This window comes from Typha angustifolia, chromosome 6 (genome assembly GCF_048772165.1).
Source record: "Typha angustifolia cultivar Huaian chromosome 6, ASM4877216v1, whole genome shotgun sequence".
In the NCBI taxonomy this organism is placed as follows: Eukaryota; Viridiplantae; Streptophyta; class Magnoliopsida; order Poales; family Typhaceae; genus Typha; species Typha angustifolia.
The window spans coordinates 7,806,150-7,827,374 of NC_133244.1; the positions used below are offsets into that span (position 1 = coordinate 7,806,150).

Here is a 21,225-nt window from a genome sequence, read left to right on the forward strand (position 1 = left end):
AAGATAGATGGAGAAAGGAGGGAGGAGAGATAACATGACATAGATCTAGCAAAGACCAATTGGAATCATAAGGATGACAACGAGGAGAGGACAACACCGAGAGGGAGAAAGACTAGAGAAATATGAGAGAATAGTAAGGAGAAAGAAAAAATAATTAAGAGGGTAAAATCTGTGGAGAGGGAAAAGGAGAGGAGGCAAATATCTACTACCGGCGGGAAAAACTCTGGAAGCGAGAAAAGTAAGAGGAATTAGAACCGCCAATAGTACTGTGATTCCTCCCATACCTTCTCTTTTTCAACAAAACTCTTCGGTGCGCACAATGTAACTTACGGAACTGGGCCTTTTACAATTTAATTATTTTTAATTTTTTTAATAAATAATAAATACAGAAAAGCCCGGAACGATCGCATAAGCAAAAGTCAGACTTATTTATGGAATAAGAATCCAATAAGTATACTCCTTTCAAATCAAGGAAAAGCATGCCCCCACCTACGAAATGGCCCACCAACCTACCCCCCATGTCGCATAATACGAAAGGCCCACTTCGAATTTTAAATACGAGTTTGATGTCATCTTTTTTATCGATAATATATTAACCTGCGAAGAATCTTGGGCTCGAGAGACCAGGTCCCCTAGCGTTCTGTGAAGCTACTAGAAGAGCCTTGTGGAACTACGTATTTTAATCTCAGTTCCGGAGAAAGAGGAGCTGAGGAGGAACCACCGTGGGAGATGATGTATGAAACCCAAATATTAGTTTTTATTTTTTTCACAGATACCCCTCGAAATTCTTTTTTTATTTTTTGTTAAGAGAAAAGTCTCTTATTTACATGTTACATCCCATAAGTTTTTAATTTTGTAATAATCGTTTCCAGAATTATTTTTTTCCACAATTAATCAGCTAAAATCTGAACCAAAAATTAGCCGAGAAGATAAAAATTTCATTAGCGGAGAGTTATTTGCTAATCAGTTAAACTTGTAATGATTAATAAGTTAAGAAGGATATCCATACATAGAGATAACTAATTAATATATCTAGAGTGGCACACAATGAATAGGATATCATATTGATACACTAACATAAAATTTGTTAACACTCAATTCAAGCTATTCTTTGACTAACCTTTTTTTGATATAAATAATTAAATATATATATTTTTAAAATGAATTTGGTGGAAAGAAATCAAATTTATAACATTTTTAATGACTTATAAAACTCAACCACTAGAGAGCACCGATGAGATATCATACTCTGATCGGAGAATTGACATGCATATATATATATATAAGTGAATGAAAAATCCTAGTCCATCTTGCTTTGCTGTTGATACTTGTGAAAGTACTTGGCAAGCCCAATGCCCTTGCTCTGCTTCAAGACTTGTTTAAATTATGAGGACTTCTTTGTCGTATGACCGTTTTCTCGCTACTGAGGACGAGCTGGTATCTCGACGTGATATATTTGCTTTAAATCTACCGTCAAGGAATGAAAGAAATTTATGCCTATGGACTTTTCCTAATTAAACAAAATACTCCATACTGTGTTTGCAAATGTGCTCTGGGTGCATTGATCAGATCATCAAAAACAGAGTTAGGATTGCTCTTCTGCTTCTCATAGATTTGATTCTGCTCTTTAAATCATATTTGGAGCAGTTCTTGTTCAGATCTTTGACAGAAATCAGTTCAGTGAAGTTTGGAAGCCAACTGGCAAACACTAGTCTTTCGCATTGCATAGATTAGGATTAGGATCATGCAGTGCTCCCTTTCTGCAAGCATCCATGGACATGGATTTATAGGTCAGACATCCACATCAACGCTTTTATGCAGCAAGATCTGGGAAGGGGTACCCTTAATTAGTGCATTGCGGCAAGGGTCGCAAGATGCTGCTTTAATGCTTTATCCAATCCAATCAAGTCGCTGTGTGGTTGTTAGATTTGAGGCAGGTAGCAGGTCACCTGCAACAAAGCATCCATGGGAAAAGGCTTCGACAGTGCTGGCCCATCCATGGTGAGCTCGCAGATCTCTTATTAAAAGCGTGTTTGCTTGTGAGTAAGTGAGGGAAGAGACGTGAATAGTTTCACAAACTATCACATTTTTATTGTTTAATATTTTTAATTTAAAAAAAAATAAATTGGTAAATTATTTGTTAGATTTTATCTACTTTAAAACTCTTGATTCTTTTTCCCCACACAGATACCTTTTTAAAAAAGAAATTAGTAAAAGGGATAAAAATGTAATTATATATTTTTTTGGTTTTATATGCTCTTTTCAGTTAATTGTATCTTTCATCCTGTAAGTACCACAATTTTAAAATAGTATCTATAGAAATATAAAATTTTAAAGAAGTATAGACTCTGTTAGTTAAACTTAATTAAATTTCTACTTATAAAAATATTCTTAATTAAGTCATACTAAGGGTATTTTAGTTATTTTAAGAATAAAAATATTTCTACTTAACGGAATATTATTAGAGTGTTAGTTTAAATTTAGCCCAACATATTTACTAAATTATATAAGTTATTTTATAAATAATTAAAATATTGGGTGTAATCCGTAATTTTGTAAAAAGAAGTTCGGTGGTTCATCCCAAGCTCTTGTTGATGGGCCGTATTGCACGTGCACTCACGTGCTGGACAACAGTCATGGGCTCTTAGTCGGGCCTTAGGCCCTGGGCCTTGCTGTAAGATTTCAAGACTGACGTCACGCCATCTGACATCATTGCACACGTCTACGAAGCCGTCTGCCACGTTGGCGGGCGGATGAAACCTCTCCTTGATTTTTCTTTAGCTCATCATATATTTCTAATGCTCTTTTTTTTAATCCCCGGTAGGAATTGGAATAATTGATTAAAAACTTAGTGTCACATTAATTCGAATGACAAGTTGGTTTCCATCACGTGATTCACTGATTCATGCTTCGCTGTCTCTATTTTTAAAAACTATAATAAAACAAAAAATAATAATAATTTTCAATAAATATGTCAACAGAAAAAATAATATAAAAATCTCCCACTTGGATTTGATACACTTCACTGGGTCTTTTCTTTGAACTCAAATATACCACCTACTTTTCTACATCTAACGTAACGCTCCTCAATACTAAATTCTAATACGACATCACATATTTAAATTATGTGGAATTTTATTATAATAAAAATTAAATATAATTAAATTAGTAAAATCACGTTACGTTGTCGTTTTGTCCCACGACTCACTATGGTTTTCATTTGTACTTCTCTCTCTATTGGTATTGGTTGAGTTATCTGCTTGTCTTTTATTCTATCTACTAAGTAATTTTGTACTTCGAACCCTAATTATCACATAAATTAAAAGATACTCTTTGTTTGGTTCTGTTTAACTTTTCTTTTTCTTTTTTCTTTTTTTTTGGGGCTACATAACAAAGAATATTTCACAAAATATTTAGCACTGTGAAAAATAAATTTGATAAATTCAAGGGCATTAATAATATAATTTACAGGGGAATGTGATTAAATTAATGAGTGGTGGATGTCCATTGTTTGGATAAAGTTTCTACTATCTACTATTATTATTACTATTTGCCTTCCTGGCATTAACTTAACTTATCTCTTGGGCTGACGCATCACTGGTGGATTAAACTTTAAAGAACAGCAAATGGCCCACCAACATGGAATATATTTAATTACCGCGTAATGCTAATTTATTGGGTTTTAGAGAAGCACGGCAACTTATCCACCACTTGCTATCCTTTCTTTAATTTGATATCATTAGATATTCTTGTCCCCCTAACACAACCTTAAATCATTTTGGCCCTAATTTTTTATTTTTAAAATTATACCTCTAATCTAGAATACGACGGTTTGATATTTGGTTATAAATTAGAACGGTGATATAATAATTATTTTTAATATAATATAAAATTGGACGTATGTTTGAGTAAGAAATGATATAAATAAGTAACAAGAGATAGAATAAGTGAGAAAGTGTGGCAAAAAATTTATGGTTTGTGAAATAAGATAACTAAAAAGAATTTTGAAATAACTTTGGTAAAATTATAATTAGACTTACGTGTGAAATACTTTGAAATAATATATTTTATATCTAGAATATGTATAATTTATTGTTTAATTACAAATGTAGAATATTGTTCGTGAATCTAAGTTAGGAAAGAAGATACCATAAAACCAAATGAGTGGGCTTTAACGCTTAAATTATTTTTATATTTTTTGTTAATTTGTTATGTAACAGGCTAATAAATATTTTGTTCATATACATCTCTTCGTTCGTGTGAGTCAATGTCAAAAGATATCAAACTTTTTTTTTGAGAAATTGTTTAGATAGGCACTATATATCTCTATTTTCTAATTTTTATTAGGTGAACCGGTTATCTAACACAGTCAATTTACAATGGTTGAAATTTTTCATAGTTAGTAGTTAGATGTTATATTTCGATATTTTTGCCATATATTTTCCCTTTTTTGTTATTAATTTTTGTTGGTAAATTAGGAGTGGCATACATACTCATAGAACAAGAATCCAATGTGCACAACATTGATCATGTAGAGAATTTATACATAACAAGGAGTTAATAGGTACATTTAATTTGACACATACATAACAAGGAGTTAATAGGTACATTTAATTTGACACATTGGGTAATACAAATTAAGCATGCTTCTAACTATTTCTTTCCTTACTGATCTCCAACTTATATTTTATTCGCCATGAACCAAAAGGACAAATAAGAGGAGATGAAACTATAAATTTTGATCGAATAAGTGATCTAGGGTTTAATCACTTAGCCTTCAATGACTCAACTTGGGCTTTACCTTTAGGGCCATTCTTCCTGATGTACAACCTGTACTCACTAAAGGTCATTGGTTGGTAGAGCTGCGGCCGCTCTAGTGTCACCAATTCCTTGGCCGGCCCTAGCGGGAGGTCGCTCTTGGGGTTGTAGAAGAAGGCAAGGGAGAGACGCTCCTGCTCAGCATTCACCAATACCCGATGCTCTACGCTCTTGAAAACAGCGTTGCTCAACACCTATTTAGTAAACAAAATTTATGATTAAAATTCGATTGTGGATCAATCTTGACAATATGTATGCCAACGCATCGATTACAAACATTTGATAATGATGTACAGGATCTCTGCCATAAAAATTAGTCTCATTTCCGCATAACATAAGATGAATATAGTTTGGTCATCATAGATTCATGACATAATCATTCATGGTCAAGCTTATATTCTTTGCTAATGCCTAGAGAAAATCTCACATGCGAGAGGAACATGGCATGCATTATTATGTTAATAGGAGCTGAGTCCCACAGAATTTTGACTCTGATTTGAGTTTTTTCTTTTTCTTTTTCTTTTTTGGTCTATGTTCAGATGTTTGAAAGTGACAAAAGGAGATTGGATTTGTACAGAATATACCTGCACTTTAGAAGCAAATACACTGCATCATAGAGCAACTAGTTTAGCATCCGGCGTTCTTTGTCACATAAAAAATAAGTACCCAAGTGGGCCTAAATGAATAGAACTAGAAAATGACTGTGATAGAAAGCTATTGGCAAATGAATGGCATAGAGAACTTAATAAATAACAACTTGGGCCTGCAACTTGGAATTGACCTGATGTGATCTTTTGTGCGAGACTATTATTATAAGTCAATGGTTTGAATTCTATCAGCTCATCATAGGTCACTAGTTTGATTTTCTTCCTTAGTGTTTTCATCATATCATTGTATATACTTAGACTTCTTTTGGCTTTGCTTCTTAAGAGGATTAGCTTAGGGAGAGCTAACTCTTTTATCATCGAATCTATAATTATCCTACAAATTAATTATGATCTCATGTGGGGAAGGAATAAAAATATATAATAGTATTGTGTGGCCAATATCCAAGGAAGGAAAGCCCTGTCTCTTTTCCTATTGGCTGACACTATGTAGGATTCATCTTGGGGGTCTCCCTTAGTTGAACCACATGGTCTAGTAGCCACTTTGCTATTGGATTTAAATATGGTAGCTAAAAACACAACATGCATATCATATCCAAAGACTGGAGATAGTGCCCTAACACTATTGTAATTAATGGTGGCTTTCTTATTAGCAATTTTATGATGGAATATTACTTGGATATATCCTCAATATCATCATTGATTAGCTTATAGTAACTAGAACTCGACTATTTTTTAAGCTTAATAAGAATAATATATTTTTCTTTTAACAAATAATGACCTCTATTTGTTAAGAAGAAATAATTTGATAGATAGATAGATAGATAGATATAACTTAATTATCTAAAGTAAGTCTTCACATAAGCTTGAAGACTAACAAAAATATCGATTGCAAATAAATTAAGACGAAATCAAGTCGTTAAGATATTAAAATTTTATCCAAACACCGAATCTCACACATTCAAAAATCTAAAACTACTGTTTTTTAATCTCAAAATATATATTAGGCAAATGAAATAAGAATAATTTGAAAATACTAAAAAAAAATTATAAGCTACTAGATAGGATAAGAATAACCATAATAATTATCCCAGTTTGACCAAGATTTTTAGGTTCTTTTTAAATCATTCACAAGTAGGCAAGTAGATAACTAAAGTAAAGCTTTTTTTCTGTGGTACATCGATTCATAGTCCGTAAAATCTTTCTCCCATTAGGACAATATCACAACACTCGAAAGGAATTGGTCGGAGAGACACCCAAAATGATACTTGACAAATTGGGAAAGCTTCAACCCACCATATATTGCCTCATGATTGAAGTACATTATTGGGCATATGAGGTTTTCTTATGTCACACCCTATGTTGTATTCTTATTGCGGTTTACGTCCTTTATTATTAGTATTATTATTATTATTATTATTTCCATTCTTTCTAATTCGACTGTTAAAGAATAAACTACCAAAAAGAAAAACACACTGAACTCTGAACCACCTTTACCAGTTATGACTTATGCCCCTTGTATTTTTTAATATAGTATTAATTAAAACATTCTGATCCCGAACGGACCTTTATATTAGATGTTTTCTATGATTAAGTAAGGTGTAAATGGACATAAAATATAGTGTGTGAAATGAAAGAAAATATCCGATGAAACATAAGAATTAAATAGATAGTAAGGGGGGGGGGGGGGGGGGGGGGGGAGAGAGGTGACCTGTATTTGGTCACCAACGTTGACAATGAAAGCGTTGGGGACGGGGTGAACGGTGACCCATGCATCCCCCTTGAGGACCTGGAGGCCCTTCACCCGGTCGTCGGCCAAAAGGACGGTCAAGCCCCCGGGGTCGGAGTGCGCCGAGAGCCCCAGCGTGAGGTCCGGCTGGGGGCATTTCGGGTAATAGTTCACCCTCAGGCACGTCCCCACCTCCTCCTCACCTCCGAACGCCGTCTGCAAGAACTCCACGTCCAACCCCAAGCTTATCGACATCACCCTCATCAACACCCCGCAGAGCTTCGCCACCTCTCGACCGTACTCCTCCGTGATCTCTCTACAATTACGTACTTCACGTCTCAGACCCTCATCATTTCAAATATATAACTAAACTAACTGTCCGATCGAGAATTCGATATTTGGCTAATTATAATTACCTGCAAGAATCGGGTTGAGAAGGCCATTTGTTAAGGTTCTTGATGGAGCCCGGGCGGAAGTGGAGGAAGAAGTAGTCGCCCCAGTCGAGAATGGCGCCCTTCTCAACGCCGAGGCGGCTGCCGTAGCCCTCGTAGGTCTTGGGGGAGTTGGCGTAGGCTTGCTTCTCCGCCATCGGGAGGTGGAAGAAGCCCCGCCACGCCTCCCGGGTCTTGCGGATCAGCTCGGCGCTGACGCCGTGGTTCACCACCTGGAAGAACCCCCACTCGCGGCACGCGTCCGAGACGGCCTGGATGGCTGCCCGGCACCCGGCTGCGCCGCCTGCCAGGCCGTCCAAGTCAACGATCGGGATGCTCAGCTCCTTACCTGGCGCCGCGTCGCGAGGCCGCTCCGAGAGCGGCTTCACGTAGCGGTCGGGGACGACCCCCGCGCCGCTCTCGGATAGAGCCTGGACGCGTACAATGGGCTCTGGCCACTCTTGGAAGCAGTCCATGATTATAATAATAATAAGAAGAAGAACAACAACAATAAGAAGAAGAAAGACAACAACAACAATAACACGAACAACGAGCTAGCGAAGCTTCAAGAGTACGAGGTGTAAGAGAGTGAGTTCCATGGCTATTTATAGAGATTGAAGATCGGAAGCGAACAAAAGTACGAATAACACCCTACATTTTAACTATATTGCAAATGAAACTATTTCATTTTTATTATTTATAAATAGAAGAATTTTATTTGTCAAAAAATTCCAGTGACACCTCGAGTTAATTTAATTTAAATATAAAATAAAATATTTCATCCAATTTTAAATTATATGTTTACATTTCTTTAACTTATCTTATCTTACCTTTTAATAAGACATTTGAGATTAAATAATAGTAGATCATTTATCCATTAAATTATATAAAATATTGACGTCGGGATGCAAATGAGCATTTTCGAGAATAGTGTTAATTTCATTATTTCTATAATTAAAAATAAATATGATGTCAGCATATACTAGTATTTGTACTTCCTTAAGCTTGAGGTATATGTGTGAAAAAGTGCGGCAAACCTCGTGAACGTAGATGCCGCGTTTAATGACTTTTATATATATATATATATATATTTATGTTCTAATATAATGAGAGTTATTGGATGTGGCATGACTTATATGTCTAATGTAGGACAGACCCGTATTGGCTCAACCCAGCTCGAAAGGGACGGTTATCCAAACGTGCTATAAAACAGAAGGTTGGATCGATGCGCTGGACTCTGTTTTTATGTCAGTTTCTCGGCTGCGTACTATCTAATTGGCATCCGGAATCGGGCGATGTCGGCTATGCGGTCCCAAAAAGGTTGCAAAAAGAAATTAAAAAAAGAAGAAGAAACTGACTAGATAAACACCTGGCGTCTTCGGATTGGGCGGCGCATCACTTCGGGCGTATCGTAGCTGCGGCCGATCCTATAGCATGTCGCATTCCAGAAATTAGGAACGTGGTGGAGGTTGGGACTGTGGCCGGTGGTCGTGAATCCCGGGGGGGGGGGGGGGGGGAGTACGGCGCGGTCGACGGGGTCGTCTCGTCGTGCCGACAACAAAAAGGCAATGAATCTAACCGTTAATACTTTCCATCCACTCCAGGAAAAGAGCTGTCAGGAGACTTAAAAAGGAAGACGCATGTGACGCCATTAACACCCATAGCTACCACAATACGAGTCTTTTATTATTTTCTTTTCTCTTTTTTGCTTTACAATTATTCTTCTAAGATGGTAGATATTGTTCGTGCATAGTTACTCTTTTGCCCCTAAACTATAGAATATTAAGAGAGGATTCGATGACGTGGACATGTTTTAGAATACGTGTCGATCGTGCATATCGGCTAATCTTGATCACGCTCAATCACGAATACCAGCAAAGAGGCATATCTTAAAAATAAATTCCTGGTTATCAAATTGTATGATTGATATACTTTTAGGTAGTCAAATCGCTTCTCTATATAAGTTAGACAACAAAATATACAGGGATGCGTAGTTGATTTTTAGGATATTGTTAGTCTGTAGATCCAAGAACTAACATAAATTGGTTGGGAGACGTTTAAATTCTCAACTGGGTCTGGAAAGAAATTTTTTGCAGGGTTGATTGCACCGTGTGCATTATGAGTGAAGTTAATCTATTATGCTCTATATAAATGAGAGAGTTGGCTTAGCTATACGACTAGTTACTGGGGAGGGTTAACTTTGTTATCCATCAGGAAGCCTACAAGTAGCGATATAAACCAGTCGAGTTTAAGTGAGCTGGGCTAGCTTAGCACAGCTTGATAGCAATTTTTTATCGGCTTGAGCTTGAGAGGAGTGGGAACAGGCTGGCTCGAGTCTGCTCCTTTTAAGCTCGATAGCTTAATAAGGCTGTAAGAGAAGGTCGGTGGAAATTAGGGGCATTCGATTCAACTGCGTGGAGGAAGAAGAGGTAGAAACTAACGACGGTGATAAAGCTGAGAAAGAAGAAAGTAATAAAGACTACGAGGGAGAGGGCAAAGCGGTGTTTGGATTTAAAGGAGAAAAGGAGAGAAAGAGGAGGATAGACCAATCATAGTCTTCAAGAGGAGAGGAGAGCCAAATGCAGTGATTGCCATAGAGAAAGTTAGGGTTGAGAAGGGGCGGTGACGCCAAACACAAGGGTGGTGTATAAGAGAAGGATATGAGATAAACGGAGAAAGACGAGGTGGAGCTCGGCGTAATGAGCCTAGCATGCGCCGACCTAAGTCTAGCTCTACTTGGCTCATTTAACTCTTCGAGCCAAAAGATCCAGCTTGGCGTAATGAGCCTAGCTCACTGGCTAGCGAACTATTTTAATAGCCCTATTTATAAGCTCTTAAATTATCAAAAAATTTGAGGTGCATACCTAACTTATAATTCAAAGTTTATCACAAAACTTATAGTATAACTACCTTTGTTATCTTTTATAATTATTAAGCAAAAATAACATGGGAATCTAGTATTAAATCAGAAGTCAATTTTTGGTGCTTTGGATCTCACTTGACTTCACACCGACCACATCACGTTTGAAGCCCCAAGGTTCACACTGCAGCTGTTTATGCACATGGTTTTAGCTTTCTTTTCACATCATTACCCATAATTAATTCGAATTTATTTATTTAATTAATCTTTCCATGCAGGTGGCGCGAATTCCTGCACATATTAAGGAACATATTTTGAACTTAATCCACCTGAAGGTAATCAACCACGAAGAAACTTGGGATTAAACCTCATGCCCTAAATGCGATTAAGGAGTCAACTTAGCTTGTTAATAGTTTTGAAGTACAAAATTAATTAGTTCTTTGAATGCAGATCGTATCTTTTATTCAACGCCTTGCAACAGCACGCAATTATTTGAATGCAATCACAAGGAAAACGAAGGTGTTGAATTTAATAAAAATTGAGAGTACAATTGAGTCTTTATCCCTAATTGAGAGTCACTTTGGTATCTTTGTTATCATTTTTATGTCATCGTGACTCTAGCCTCTCGTCCGGGCTTATGATTAGATATGCATTAACTCATCGATTATCCATATGCATATAGTCAGCTCGTACCAAATCTCAATTCTTCCTCTCCTACCAAAGATAATTATTATCGGCCCGCCGTCTCTAGAGTAATAATAATTCAGTGATATATAACTAAAATTTATTAATTTTTATAAAGTAAAATAAGAAAATAAATTAATTTACAAAGCAATAAATCATTTTATATTTTTTGTGCAAATGATGCATTGAATCTCAGTTATTACTCAAGCTAAATCCAGATAACATCTAATGATGCTCAGAATTAAGCATTAAAATGTAAGTGCATCTATAATCCCAAATTAATTGATCTCATTGCTTATCCAACTTCTCTTCACCAAGGATAGGTACAATGAATTAGAACTTTATTCTAATCAAGAAGCAGTGATGTAATCTTGAAGCAAATCAAAGGGACTCTAGATATGATCAACAATCTAATTTGGCTGCAAAATTTTAAAATGTTCCCAATGAAGCATTCTTCTCACAGGCCCAAATTGGCATACTTTTGGGTACATAAATTGCGGACTTTGAGAGCAAATTGCTTCATAATTTAGCATAATAAAAGAGCTTAATGTGAGCATCCCATGATTGGTTGTTAAGAGTCTTAATTAAACGGATCTCTTAGCATTGACTTCTAAATGATCTTAATTAATGCAGTCCTGTTCAGCTCTCACTTTCTTCTTCATGATTTCCTTATACCACAATTCACCAATCTTAACACAAGTGCAAAAGATTTCTCCTTAATCTTTACAATATAAATAAATAACACTACCAAGACTACCAGCTTATGGTAGTTGTAGTACTATGATGTTCTAACACACCCCTTTATTTATTTATTTAAATAATTAATTGGATTCATATAGGTTTTCTCACATATGTTTCTCTCTTAGTCTTATTATATCTTCTTCTTCTTTTATGTTTTATGTATGAATATATTTATATGCTAATGTCATGAAAGCAACTACTAGGAGAGCTTCCAGAGAGGGTCCTCCTATGATTAAAAGCATAACAAAATAGCATAATAATTAATTTATACTTTTTTCTATACTTTTCTAGTCAAATATATCCATATTCACATCCTGCTTCACAAGTTCTTTTTTTTTGTATCAAAAATTCTGTAAACAGAAGATTTGTGCTTTACTTAGAGATTATTTTATATATTAATGACTTATTTTTATTAAACACCATTAGTTTTTTACTAAACAATACCAATATTAGTTACTCTTAAACTTCCAACTCTCTCTCTCTCTCTCTCTCTCTCTCTCTCTCTCTCCTCCCCACTTCTCACCATCTAAACACACACTAAAAAATAATGTATGCAGTAAATACCAATGGATTACAATCAGACCCCTCAACTATCCTAAGCTATGACATCAATTGTCGGCATTTTTGGTGGAGAATCTCTTGCTCTAATGCTCGGTCGATTCACGGACTACTAAAAAAAAAGGTTTTAGTCGACAAAGAACTAAAGAAGGAATAATTTGAAATTTTTAACTTTATATATGTTTTATAATAATATTTGAATATAATGTCTACTTCAAGCTCTCTATGTGGTCTGAATCAAGAGAGCCAATAAATTTGCTGCATATCTGGAACTTTTTCGTTTGGCTTTATTAGGCGTATTGCGTTTTGCGGCGGCCCATTTGGCTGTTTGTAATGGGCCAATTTTTAGGCCCACCATGAAGCCGAAAAGCGCGATATTCTTCGGAAAAGAAGATTAGAGGAAAGAGAAGGGCAGAGCCACTTTTGGATAAAGTGATGTGGATTGGGAAGACAGAGAGGAAGAGTGTTTGATTGCTGCCGAATAAGGAAAAGATTTTTTTGGATTATTGTCTAGTAGCAGTAGTAGTAGCTGCGTGGCGTAATGTGTATTTTAGAAATAAAGGAGAGGGGAGAGGATGGAGAACGGATGATGTTAAGTTTGCGGTTAAAAAAGACCAACCATCTCTAGTAGGTCATGAGTTTAATTTCAATCCCAAATAATATTGTAGAGAAATTATTTGGTGGTTGGTGGTTTAGCTCGATTCGGTTGATAGCTCGGCAGTGCGGTTAGTTTAGAGAAACAGTTTGGCAATGCAACGGTTTGGAACAGGTTTCGGCGGCATTTGGTTCGGAGCAATTATTCGGTGACGCGTATGATTTAAAACCTAGACTAAGCAGTTAAAAACTTGATGGAATCTAAGTGTCTCTATATCTAAATAGAGTTGATATTTTGTTCGGCCTATATCTAGTATTCAGACTCATGAATAATAATAAAAAAAATTCACCACTAGAAGAAACGTTTATTTTTATTCCAAAAAAGCCGTTGATAATAAAAAAAAGTTCGAGCTTGATTTTTTGTTTTCCTTCATGTTTTTTTTTTTTTTTTTTTGAATGTAGACTAAATTTCATATCGGAATTATAGATAAGATCGAAAGGTGAACTACTCCAGTATATAAAAACACGATCATGAATAGCAAAAGTGACTTAAAGTTATGAGCGGCAGTGTTATTACACTGGCTCGTACAAACAAACATATTCACGCTAATATTCTATTAGTTTGCATCTGGTGAATATTCACCATCCAATCAAACCAGAATATCCCAAGTCTGCAACTCTGTATAACAGGATATCTTATTATTTTGTTCCACATATTCCTTTTCTTGTGGTTAGAATCTACAAGCAAGCTGCCTGCTATGCTACTAGAGAAGCAAATTAACATCTGAACTTTCATCAACAAATCTAACTGGGCCTAGCCCACTTATCTCAAAAGACATCTATGTACATTCTGCTACATATACAGAGAATTAGTATGTTCAGCTCTACATTTCCATTTCTTCCTGCGCTTGTGGTATTCATTCCCTTGTATCCCTGGTGATGAGAGAAATGGGAAGTCCTAGATTGTCCCTCGTATGAACATTATTTTGACAATGTTGCATCACAACTGCTGAATTACCCTATGAGAATAATTGACATACTGAACTAACAAAGTTCATCTGAAGATCACAACAAACCAACATTGTACAACACTTTGATAGCAGATACAGAATGGGCAAAATCAAATGCCGACATTGTTACGTGGCAAGAAAGTACGTATTAGATATGCCCATTGCACTTGTGGAAGAACTAATTACAGGGTAAGCGAATCTTGGGGCTCCGCCTATCTAAGATTCCCACCCGAAATAATCATAAGAAAGAGAAAATTGTTTCTGCTTGGTAGACTGCCTCATGTTAGAGAATCAAGAATCCAGGCAATGGCTTTTACTCATTGCCCAAATTCAAAGACCCATCCTTCATCAATCTTATGCTAAGGCTGTTAAATCTTCCTCTTGAGTAGTGACGCGATGCCTTTCTCCAATCTGTTCCTGTCTTCATCATTGCTACAAATTCATCATAGCTGATTCGGCCATCCTGAAGTACAAAAGAAACATCACTAATAAGACAAGTGAATGATGATAGAATTATAGCAGGTTTGTCAGAAAGAAGAGACTGTTCACCTTGTCTGTGTCAACTTCTTGTAAGATATCATTTACCACCTCCATTGTATCAGCAGCTCCATCTTCCACCAGCGCCTTTCGAAGTTCCTCGGGCTCAATGTAGCCATTCCTGTCCGTATCAAAATATGAGAAGGCCTTCCGAAGATGTTCATCATTTGCCATCCTTTGCAAATGAAGGGACACTGCCAGGAACTCGCCATAGTCTAGCTTTCCCTTTCCATTAGTATCTACCTGTTTGATGAACTTGTAGATCAGAATTTCTGAATTTCAGAATGTGCGGTACCCATCATTCTAAACTTATTACAATCCGACAAGACAAGAATCTGAAGGGATCTACTCTACTAACTAGAATATACACCCGAGTAAATGATGGAGACCAACATGACAAAAAAATGTGACATTTGTGATTAAAAGTTCCAAGGATGGATAAGATCCATGTCCTTCCAGAGATATTACGCAGCCTCATCACATGTTCCAGCAGCTTTACCCCTCACTTCAATTTCCTGCCCTTTTGTAGTATTATTTCCACATCACTGAGCATTATAGTATATCCTCCACTACATAAGCCTAAAACAGAATTTTATGTTGTAGAGAGACATGCACAGTCAATAGAAGAAATTGACTCAGATTCTCTCAACTCGACACAAGACTATCATTACACATAACAGGGGTCCTTTTTCCCGCAATTCAGCAAATGGTTACACCATTAAGAGAACAATTCATGGCACTGACATACTCTCAAGGCAGGAACATGGTGGCACAAGGACAGAATTCAAGAATCAAGATAAGTAAGGACGATGCAGTATCCTAACAGAGCTTTCCATTTCGAAATATATATAAACAGAATTTGCAAATTTCAGATGCTTTCCTAAAAATGTGTCAAATTCACTCTAAAGATATATATTTGAAAAAAAGATCTACAGAGATCTGTAATGCCCACTAAATCTGACTTCAATTGATTAATCGGCACAGATAGATGATCATTGAAGCAAAGCCGAGAGTAGTTCTGACTGGAAAAGGTGAAATCCTTTTATGAGAAAACAGCAACAGCAAAAACAACAAGACTGTATGACAAGTTAAGATTTCACCAAAATAGAGAAAAAGAGCAATTCATTGAACATAGTAGTTACTCTACTCTGTATTGTAGCCACCATCTAGCACACTGAACCTGTAGAATTTCATTAGCAAAATGGATGCCTCATAGAGATGGCAAGTTCTTATGGTTACTCAGGAAAGCCCAAAAGGAAAAGAAATGAAAAACTCCAAGACTTATTTAAAATAAAGCTTATTAAAATTTTGCAAAATGGAACTGGCCTAATACTTGCCTCAAAAATGGTAGCCTCATATTTATCAATGTCAAAGCTAATCAAAAATAAAAAATCATACTAAAGCAAAACTTACAGCTTCAATTAGCATCTGCACTTCGGACTCTGCAAGGTGAGAACCAAATTTTGCAAGTCCAGTTTTCAGTTCTTCATGGGAAACAATTCCATCGTTGTCTGTATCCATCATCTTAAACATCTCCTTTATGTCTTCTACTTCTTCAGTGGACAAATGATCAGCAATAACCTAATTAAGAAAGGATTTCTGGTTAAGAATCCAGATATGCTCATAACGGAACCTGAGGAATCTAAAGTACAAACTGGGTCAAAAGGAAATGCCAACTAACCCTTAAAGCTCTCCTTTTAAATCTGTTCATCCTTGAGAATTGCTTGAGCCTTGACTTAACAACATCTCCGAGAGGAACATTTGGAGCTTTCTTAGCATTTTGAAGCCAAGGATGTTCTGCAAGTGACAAAGATGTTACAATATATCACACGAAAAGACAAAAGGTTGTAGGTCTCAAAATCTGAAACACAAGATATAATAGTGACAAATTGTTCTTGTCATACTTAATGAAATTTAACATATTAAGAACCCCAATTACAATATATTCACTACTGTTATTTTATTATACACATATAGAGAGAGAGAGAGAGACAAGGTGCGCATCACTTTTTAACATACGAGAAAAAGAATGGGAAAAGAAAGAAACATAATATAGTCTGGAGGTTCTGATGACAATTTATTTAAGAATTCTGAAGATATTAATGATACTTCTAGGCCTAAACTATTCAAAAATATGCAAACAAAAGCATGTTTTCAACATACATTTCCATAATGTCATGCTATTTCTTGTGATTCCAAGAACTTCACCAGCCTTTCATCTTTAAAAGACAAATTATATAGCACAAGAAAACAAAGATGAAAACATTTGGGAGGTGCCTACATACTTGTCAGCCAACTCAGTTAAATCTTAGATCTCAAAGGAATAAACACAGGAAATGCAGCCAACTAGAAAAATTGGGTCACCTGAACACAAGTATCTATTGTACGTTAACCAACACTACATGGTAACTACAACCTAGGAGTGCTTAAAGAAAAAGCAATCAACAATTTTAGTAGTTTTTTGCTAGCAATAGCATAAGAAATACCATACCCAAAACTTTGTTCGCTGTTAATCTGACTTTTGGATCAGGCTCCAACATCTGCTGTACCAGATCTTTCGCATTTTCCGAAACACTAGGCCAAGGTTCACGCTTAAAGTCTATATTTCCACGAAGAATAGCTTGTGCAACCCCCTGTTCAGTCTCTGTAATTTAGTCAAAAAAAAACTTGAATTAGTCAAACTTTTGACTGGCGAAAAGAATATTTTGAAATATATTAGAGGTTCCAGAGAAAACCATAACAGGGTGATGTATTAATCCTAAGGACAAGGGAGGACAGCATCTTAAGCATGAAAATTTTACCTGCCCAAAACGGGGGAACTCCACATAACAGAATATATAGAATAACTCCTGCACTCCATATGTCTATTTCTGGTCCATAATTCCGCTTCAAAACTTCAGGGGCCATGTAGTAAGGGCTTCCAACAATTTCAGAGAACCTTTCACCTAGAAAACCGAACATTACCGTCAGAACAGAGGACATACCTACAATCAAGATTAGAAGTAGAGATGTCCCGTTCTTCTTTTCTCTTTCCGTTAATTTCTTTCTAACCAACAAACTCTTGTTGCAATGGGAAGTGGGAACAAGTTTCGAAAAATGGCAAGCCATCATTAAACATAGGAGAGAAAGAAATTCTTCTATCAGACAGTAACTTATAAAAACTAAAGCCCGTTACCTATTAATATTCACTTTCTATGTGTGTCTAATTAGCATACACTAACAACTAAAATTAAGAAAAGCTATATTTACTAATTGATTTAGTAACTATCTGCACTGATTACTAATATTCTTAATCAGGCGGGCATTGTATTGCCGATTGATCATATCTTAGGTGGGGCTAGCACTCACCAGGCTTGAAGAATATTGAGAGCCCAAAGTCGATAGCTTTGAGTGGCGAGTTCTCTTTCTTGTTAGCGAACAAGAAATTCTCCGGCTTGAGGTCACGGTGGATGACGCCGTGCTTGTGGCACAATTGCACCACCTCAACTATCGTTCTCGTGACGGCGGCTGCAGCCCGCTCGGTATAGTGCCCCCTCGCGACGATCCGATCAAATAGCTCGCCCCCTTCGCAGAGCTCCATCACGAGGTGCACCGCACCGTCATCCTCGCACGCCTCCCTCAAGCTCACAATGCTCGGGCTCTTGGGCAAATGCCGCATGATCGCCACCTCGCGGCGCACGTCCTCGACATCGACGGCCGTCCGAAGCTTCCGTTTCGAGATCGACTTGCACGCAAGGAGCTCCTTGGTGTTCCGATCCATGCAGAGGTAGGTGACCCCGAACTCCCCTCGCCCGAGCTCGCGGTCGAGGATGTACTTCTCGTCGATCGACGAGACGGCGGAGGAGACCTCGTCGGAGAGGACGGTGAGGCGCTTAGGGCTGTGGTGGTAGCCGCCGGCGCCGGCCGCGCCGCCATTGGGGTGGTAGTGGTGGTTCTTTGCGGCGGCGCCGCCGGAGAAGTGGGACTTGACGTCCTCGCGAGCGGCGGCGGAGGGGGAGCGGCAGCAGTTGCCCATCTCGGTCTCTCCTCTGACTCCGGCGGCGATCCGGAAGCGCAAGCCCTAGCTAGGGTTTCCACATTTGGGAGTACTGTCGTGGATTTGGGGGCTTTAGAGAAGGAAAAATAGAAGGGAGAAGAGGGGAAGGGGAAAGGTGTGAACGGAAAGAAGGGGGTCAGCTTTAGTTTGGAGGAAGCTGAGACTTTTGTCGGGGTAACCGAAGGAGAGTGGCGAAATTTTTGGGGAGCTTTTTGCTCCTGCCCAAAAAATAATGATAAATATATATATATATAAATATATATATATATATATATATATAAGAACTCCTACTTTCTTCACGAGTTTGCAAATATGTCCCCCTTCTTTTTCTGATTTTTCTTTCTGCAAATATATCACAAGAAAAAGGAGTTATTAACTTAAATTAAATGCTCGTCTCGTCTTCTAGAAACCGATGATAGAGGCATTTGGACTTCAATGGGAAGTCGGTTCCAACTTCAGTTGATCACGCCAATGGCGTGTGAGAGAATCGAACGTTAAAACTTAACTGTCGCAATGACGTATGCAAGAGGTAATATAGGGGCTGCTGCTATTTTTTTATTTTTATTTATTTATTTTTATTTATTTTGGAGGGGCTGCTAATAAATACTTTGACTAAAACGAAGGAAAAAAAGAATTTAGGAAAATATGGATAAAATAATAAAACCTTATCCTCTTACAGAGATACCGTAAAAATGGATTGGATTATTAATCCTATCCTCGTTTACTATAACAACGCACGGCGATCAAGAAAGTGGACGAGCGGCCAAACGTATTTGGAAAGCCAAAAGTATCTCGTGGCTTGCTCTGCCGTTTACATAATTTAACCCACTTTACTTTCTAAACTATATAAAAGCACGGTGGAGTGTTATATTATACAAATTATTTTAACCACGGTGTATTTTTAAAAAATAAAATAATATAAAAAGAAGCCTCTCTTTTGAATGATGGTTGATGTGTAGCTCTCATCTGTCCACTTCTTCCATCATCTTTGGCGTCCAAATTTAAAGAGCTAGATGGATTTGGAAGCCTAGTTTTCGTAAGAGTTAATTCAGAGTTAAATTAATCTGGGATGGTTGGGATTAGAATTGCTTCAAATCGGCTCCAAGGTTTCAATCAGGTCTGCTTAAACTTTATAATCTCTATATTTATATATATGTGTGATTAGAATTATTAAACTTGTTAGCTTAGTTGCAATCCGTTCAACTGATATGGATTGAGCAAATCTAATTCAAACAAAAACTCTGTCTATTATTTGTTCTACGTGTCAGCCTGTCAAGGCTAAAAACATAACCATTTAATAATAAATAAAAGGTAATGAGGTTTTTATAAATTCTTCTCCTCTTTTTTTTTTAAAGGAGCTACATTCAACTATAGTAACCTCTCTATAAAATTTTAAGAGACAAATCTATTGCAGTTCGTTATTCAATCGGCTACTTGGTTATCTTCCTTAAAAATATGAGAAATTTTAAATTTATTAATTCTCTAAATGCTGGCCAAACAATCATTAACCAAATTCCTTATAGGATATATGCTCTCCCCTCTAAGTATTATAGCAAGTTTTAGTGGGTTTGTCTCCACCGTAACACTTATATTATTGTCCAGCATGTTGAGTTTTATCCTCTTTTCTAGGCTTCCGTCTTAATTGCCCACTTGCACCGTGACGGTTCCTATGCCATCACAAGCAAGGAGCCAAATCCATTATGTAGAACTACACCTATTTCAACCTAGTTGGTTCCTATTCTAAAAGCACTATTTGTATTCAATTTGATCCAACCCGATTCTCACCGAATCCATCTAATTTGCTCTCTTTTGTTAGGCCCAACCATCGTATTGCTCTTATCGACAACTCCGCAACTAGCTACATAGCCCTTCTCACTTTTGTCCTCATGGGCTTTAACTTCCCCATCAAAAAGTCTTCATATTTCTTTCGTTTCTAAATGACCCATAGTGTCAAAGCGATCAAGGCCTTAAAAGTGACATCCTTGCTCTTGCCAGGTAGCCGCCATCTTACCATTAGCTGATCTTGACTAATCCTATCAGCAAGATGATCGATACTTGGGTATTTCCTGCCTATCAACTCCCACACCTCAACATTATATTTGCAGGTGAAAAGAAGATGCTTCGAGATTTCAAAACCACAAAAAGTACAAAGCATCTTTGGTATAATTTTAAGTCCATGCAAATAGGCCCTCATTGGTAATCGTTTTCAAGTTAGCTTTGAACAAAACAATATGATTTAAGGTGCCGCCGAAATTTTTCACATAGTCCTCCAACCATCCCAAGACATCGGGTCCTTCAACGCAAGGAACGTATAGTGCAAATAACTAATTCTTTATAGATACAGAAACACTTAGTTCTTACCAAATTTTAGTTAATATAGTTATATAATCCAGACTTTAAACTACGTAGGATCTCAAACTATTGCTCTGATTTGAACCCCGTCGAGATCAATTTCAAGGTATTCTACCGTCGAGCTGCTTCCGTGACGCTAAAACAGCCGAGCACCCTACCTCGGTTTTTTCAATCTCTGTGAATCTTCAAATTGTGCGGATCCTCTAACTATCCAGCTGCAGCAATTGGTTACATCCCGGATACTTGACAGCCTCCAATTAGCCAACTCCC

General features: G+C 37.0%; 2 protein-coding genes across 2 annotated transcripts; both read right to left on the reverse strand.

Moving 5' to 3' along the window:
- Positions 1-4,517: 4,517 nt before the first annotated feature.
- Positions 4,518-8,168, reverse strand: LOC140761706 (jasmonate-induced oxygenase 1-like). Its single transcript, XM_073099139.1, has 3 exons — positions 7,569-8,168; positions 7,135-7,468; positions 4,518-5,012 (listed from the first exon to the last, which is right to left on the reverse strand). The coding sequence occupies exons 1-3, from the start codon at positions 8,057-8,059 to the stop codon at positions 4,767-4,769; spliced, it is 1,071 nt and encodes a 356-aa protein (XP_072955240.1). The 5' UTR covers positions 8,060-8,168; the 3' UTR covers positions 4,518-4,766.
- Positions 8,169-14,044: 5,876 nt separating this feature from the next.
- LOC140761217 (calcium-dependent protein kinase 3) lies at positions 14,045-18,825 on the reverse strand. Its single transcript, XM_073098464.1, has 7 exons — positions 17,916-18,825; positions 17,369-17,512; positions 17,059-17,211; positions 16,249-16,364; positions 15,981-16,148; positions 14,580-14,810; positions 14,045-14,493 (listed from the first exon to the last, which is right to left on the reverse strand). Exons 1-7 carry the CDS (start codon positions 18,580-18,582, stop codon positions 14,344-14,346), a joined length of 1,629 nt encoding a protein of 542 aa, XP_072954565.1. The 5' UTR covers positions 18,583-18,825; the 3' UTR covers positions 14,045-14,343.
- Between the last annotated feature and the right edge of the window lie 2,400 nt (positions 18,826-21,225).